General features: G+C 55.2%; 1 protein-coding gene across 2 annotated transcripts; it reads left to right on the top strand.

The window, feature by feature from the left end:
• The first annotated feature begins 419 nt into the window (after positions 1–419).
• ODF3 (outer dense fiber of sperm tails 3) lies at positions 420–2778 on the top strand. Of its 2 annotated transcripts, XM_006876994.1 has the most exons (6): positions 423–531; positions 722–922; positions 1152–1253; positions 1423–1544; positions 2134–2274; positions 2688–2777. In XM_006876994.1, the coding sequence occupies exons 1-6, from the start codon at positions 423–425 to the stop codon at positions 2775–2777; spliced, it is 765 nt and encodes a 254-aa protein (XP_006877056.1). The 2 variants fall into 2 exon arrangements, with proteins under 2 accessions (XP_006877057.1, XP_006877056.1); XM_006876995.1 differs by lacking the exon at positions 2134–2274 and having other exon boundaries at positions 420–531; positions 2688–2778.
• The last annotated feature ends 2633 nt before the right edge of the window (positions 2779–5411 follow it).

The raw sequence follows: 5411 nt of genomic DNA, 5'->3' as shown, positions 1-5411 counted from the left end.
AGCATGGAAGGGCCTGAGGGGCACCTGGTCAGAAGCTGGTGGTTCTGCAGTCATTGTGTTCTCAGAGAATCAGGGATCTAGAACCACGAGCAAAGGACCATTCTAGAGTTTGGGCCCCTGCCCCGTTCTCCCTGCTTGGTGGGGGGAGAGAGAAGCCCTTTCCCCCATGGTCCTGGTGAAGACACCGAGGCCAGGGGGTCTGAACCCCCACTAAGCAGCTGGACCGTAGGTAACTCTGTACAGAGAGGTGAGGCTACTGATGATATGTCGTCCCTTCTAAGCCCAGGACCACCTCCCTTCGCCCCTGGGAGCTCCCTGAGGGTTTGAGCTCCTCACTTCTGCCTGTTGTTGGAACTCTGGCTGGGGGTTAGGGCTGGGCAGAAACCAGATGAGCCACTGCACTTCTTCAGACAGAACCTGCCATGGCAGAGGAGGTATGGGTGGGCACCTGGCGGCCCCATCGCCCCAGGGGGCCCATCATGGCCCTCTACAGCAGCCCTGGACCCAAGTACCTGATCCCACCAACCACAGGTAGGAGCCTGTCTGTGGACAGGGAGGGAGCCGATGAGAGAAAGGGGCTTGGAGGAAGCTAGGATCAGCTAGTTGACCAGAGGAGAGAGCCTTGGGAGGGTGCCCAGCCTAGGGAGGATGGGTGAGAGGTGGGGAGGCAGAGTGATAAACACCTGCCAATTCTGGGCTGAGGGCCATACTACCACCACAGGCTTCACGAAACACACACCCACCAAGCTGCGTGCACCGGCCTACAGCTTCCGGGGGGCACCCATGCTCCTGGCCGAGAACTGCTCCCCAGGGCCCCGCTACAGCGTGAACCCCAGGATACTGCGGACCGGCAAGGACCTCGGCCCCGCCTACTCCATTCTGGGGCGCTACCACACCAAAACCACACTGACCCCGGGCCCTGGTGAGCCTGGCAGAAGCCAGCCCAGCCCCGGCCCAGTCTGTCCCAGTAGTCGGGGACAGTGTTGGGCCTGCGGTCTCTTGCCCCTCCAGTTTAGGCCCCCTCTCCTTCCTCAGACCATGGCTCTGCCCACTGCCCACCGTTGTGCTGGGCCTGGAAGCCGGCTTGCCAGTTGGGAGTCCACTCCCCCTGGGCCCCGCCCAGCATCCCTGAGGCCCGGGCTTCCCCCCAGGCGATTACTTCCCTGAGAAATCGACCAAGTACGTGTTCGACTCGGCGCCCAGCCATTCCATCTCGGCGCGGACCAAGACGTTCCGGGTGGACAGCACTCCAGGTGCGTAACCACAGTCCACTGTGGACAGGACTGCTAGTCCTCGGGGCGGGGGGTGGGGTGGTGGTGTTCAGGGAGGGTCCTACAGAGACAAGGTAGGGGTCCAGGAGGGCATGTCTTAGGGAAGGATCAGCGGAGGATTGATGTGGCTGAGGTCCATCTTTTCTCTTAGGCCCCGCAGCATACGCACTACCGGTAGTGATGGGGCCTCACACAGTGGGCAAAATCGCCCAACCGTCCTTCTCCATCAAGGGCCGAAGCAAGCTGGGCAGCTTCAGTGACGATATGCATAAGGCGAGTGTCACACGGGAGGGGTTACGGTCTGCGCCCCCCCCCCCCATACACAGAAACTCTGAGGGGAAGTCAGAGTCTCTAGGGGTCCAGCCTGGCTTGTAAAGACCCTCTGCCCCCTCAGACTCCTCAGTACCCTTGGCCCCCTCTGCCACTCACCTTCCCAATGCCCATGTGCCGGCGCCAAATCGATCCTGAAATCCACAGTAAGTCCCCCTGGCCAGCTGAAGGCTCTGTCCACATGAGAAAGGGGCAGCAGACAGACTATGGAGGCACTGTTGTGGGTGGTGACTGAGGACAGTGCTGCTTGGGGACATGGTGACCATGGGAGAAGGCAGGCCTGAAAAGAGGAGGTAAGGGTTGATGCGATGAGCTGTAGAGGCAACGGTCCCTGAGGAGAGGCATGTCCTAGATAGTGCCCTGGTCCCAGGGTGGCAGACTCTGGGCTCACTGCCCCAGGAAGTGACCCTGAACAGACTGGTAATGCTGGAGGTCCCTGACTCTAGGGACAGTGTTTCTGAGGCCAGAGCCCAGCAGCCAGTCTGGGCTGCCCCTCACTGACCACCCTGTTCTGAACTGCCCTACCCTTCAGACGCCAGGACCTGCAGCTTACCGCCAGACAGACATGCAGCTGACCAAGCTGAAGGCGCCACAGTATACCATGGCCGCCCGCGTGATGCCCCCAGGGGATAAGACCACGAAGCCAGGACCAGGAGCCCACAGCCCAGAGAAGGTATGAGAGGCACACAGTCCAGAGACAGCAAGAGACAGGGTCAGGCCCAGAAGGGACAGAGGAAAAGTGGGCTCACAGCACAGGGGGTGGGGGCAGGGAATGGGCTCACAGACCAGAGTGGGTAGGGATGGATAGAAGATGTAGCCCACAGGGGTCCCAGGAGGCCTAGGTGGCTTGTCCTCCCACCCAAACCCCATAGCACAAGAAGCCTCTGAGCAGGTGAGATGAGGTGCAGGGCAGGGACAAAGGGGACCTCAGGGTCCTATGTGTGTCCAGCTCAAGAACATCTCCCACCCCCAGAAGTAGGTTACCCTCCACCCAACCCAGGCCACAAGGCACAAATTCAGGAGGGTTGGCAAGCCTCCAGACCCAGTGGGCTCTGCTCACACACACACACACACACACACCCCCAGGTGACACTGACGAAGCCCTGCGCACCTGTGGTCACCTTTGGCATCAAGCACTCCGACTACATGACGCCCCTGGTGGTGGACGTGGAGTAGCCGTCCCCAAGCCTCCACCTCATCATGTCCCTCCTACACACTCAGCTGTTGCTATGCTGTTCTGCAGCCACCAGACCTGTGGACCAAGGACATGGACAGTTGGGACCAGTCACTATTTTTTCTATACTCCCTCTCCCATCCAATAATTGTGTTTCCTGTTGTACCCAGATCTTTAATAAATCACTGCTTCCATTGCAATTAAGCTTGTTTGGGGGAAGAGAGGGGATAGGTTTTCCAGAAAGGCCCCTGGGGTCAGAGCACTTGCCCATCATCCTGACCCTTTCTGCTGGACCCTGTCTCCCTGCCAGGGATCCCCAAACCTGCACATTCACCTTTCCCAAGAGCTCTTCTCCAACAGGCTGACTGCTCCCATGGAGGGTGGAGGTCTGCGACCCTCCCCTTGAATCTGAGCTGGAGCCTCTGCCTGGTCCTCACTGTCTGTCAGTCTGCCTGGCTTTATCTGTCTATGCCTGTCCCTCTGTCTCTGTCTCTCTCTGTCTCTCTCACTCTTTGGCTCTTCCTGCCTGTCTCTTTCTCTGTTTTCCTCTCTGTCTGCCTATATCTTCCTCGGTCTCTGCCTGGCCTGGGAGCAGCAGCTATACTGTGAGACTGGGGCACCTAGCTCTCACCAGCACCAACCTTCAGGTGGCTGCAGCCCAACCTTTGTGTGTCTAGTTGAGACTTCAGGCTTCACAGACTACAGAGAACCATGGCACTGTGGCCTGTCTGAAACTCCGACCACAGAATCTCTGGGGCCTAATAAATGATTGCTGCTATGTGTCCCACATCAGGCGATCCGGTGATAGCCCAGGGCATGAAGAAGGTGGCCCTGGCTGGTCTGGGAGGGAGTCTTCACATGAACCAGCACTGAGTGAGGCCAGGCATGTGACCGGTGGAGCCACCCAGGCACCGGTCAGGCCTAGAGTCTGATGTTGACCACCAAGTCTGGACGGAGGGTCTGGGGGGCCAAGGGGTGTACAAGGCCATACCTGTTTCAGGCTGCATGTCCCAGGGACCCATGTAAACCACTCAGTCTTAGAGGTCTGCTGCCTCAGCTTCTGAGTGAGGGATGAGGAGATCAAGAGTCATTCCAACTGCCCTGTGCACCCTGTGAAGAGCAGGGGAGACATGGTTTCGGAGAGGAGTCGGGGAGCAAGGAGAGGGGCCTCTAGCCTCTATCCCAAGGACAAAAGCAAAGCAGACTGTGTGGCCACTTCTGTTTTTTTTCTTTTTCTTTTGTTGTTGTTAAGAATATACACAGCAAAACCTGTACCAATACAGCCATTTCCACATGGAACACGTAAGGGTGTTGAGTCCATCAAGCTGTACAGCCATTCCATCCTCATTTTCTCAGTTGCTCCTCCCCCACTGACTTCAACTCCACTGTGTCTTGAGGTTCCTCCGACCTAATCTCGATAGGCTGTTGTCAGTTTGATCTCATTCAGATCTTAAAAGAGCATAACGCTCAAGGCAGATGTATGTTTCACTAGTTGAGTTAAACTATTGTTTGGCGTTAAGAAGACTTCAGGGATATTTTGGTTTAAGGTTTAAAATTATCTCAAGGCTGTAGTTTTAGGAGTTCATTCACCCTCCATGGCTCCAGTAAGCCTGAAATCCTGTAGTTGTTGCTGTCAGTTTTCACTCATAGGGACCCTATGGACAACAGAATACAATCGTGCATGAAGTCAGCCCTTCGTTACCCCCACAGCTGTGTTGTGCTCTTTGAGCTCACTGTTGTAGCCACCGTGCCAGTCCGTCTGGTGGAAGGATCGTTGGCTCTCATCACCGCCTCCGTCTAGGCCTATATATGTCTAATGGTGATGCTTCCATGTCTCCAACCCTTCCCCCCAAAATTCTGCATTCTTCCTTTTACCACATCAAAATGACAGTTTTGGCATCCTTGAGGGACTAAAATCATGTTCCTTTTAAGTGTTCTTAGAGTTTGGGGAGCAAAAGGAAGTGTGCAGGGGCCAGGATCAGGGCTGCCGGGTAGATGGGGTGAGGTTTCTCAGTGACAGTCTCCTAGGATAGCTCTTTCCGTCCTGGAAGAATGAGTAGGTGTGGCCTTTTTCTCCCCAATGTAGTTTTCTAGTTTCTCAATACTTCCTGATAAGAACCCTGATCACTGTCCTGGGTCCTTTGAAAACAATCTGCCAAGATGATTAGTGTTCAGTGCTATCGAATCGGTTCCAACTCATAGTAACCCTGTATAGTGTTTCCAAGGAGCAGCTGGTGAGTTTGAACCACTGACCTTGAAGTTCAAACCGACTTTGCAGTACTGTGCTTATCAGAGCACCACACCACGACTCCAACAGTATCCCTTTGTGATTACACAAAACAGTAGTCAGGGCAACCTTCTGAGCTGATGTCTCTGTCTAGAATTTTAAAAAGACCCTAACGAGATTAATACAAGTGTTTCACTGAGAGAACTTTTCTGCAGTCCTCCACTGATCCCAGAAATATGCTTACACATGTTTAAATGAGCCCATGGTTACATGAGCTGGAACCCTAATAACAAGACTTTTTGACTTACCCTCACATGTAGAACAAGAAGTAATCACTCAGGACAACAAAGCAGATGGCCGATCGGGTGGCCGTATAGCAGAGAGCTCCGCCACCAACCACAGAATACCC

Source organism: Chrysochloris asiatica, unplaced genomic scaffold, assembly GCF_000296735.1.
Source record: "Chrysochloris asiatica unplaced genomic scaffold, ChrAsi1.0 scaffold00439, whole genome shotgun sequence".
Taxonomy (NCBI): Eukaryota; Metazoa; Chordata; class Mammalia; order Afrosoricida; family Chrysochloridae; genus Chrysochloris; species Chrysochloris asiatica.
Note: the sequence above shows the minus strand (reverse complement) of the source record. Positions and strands in the feature narration are given on the sequence as shown.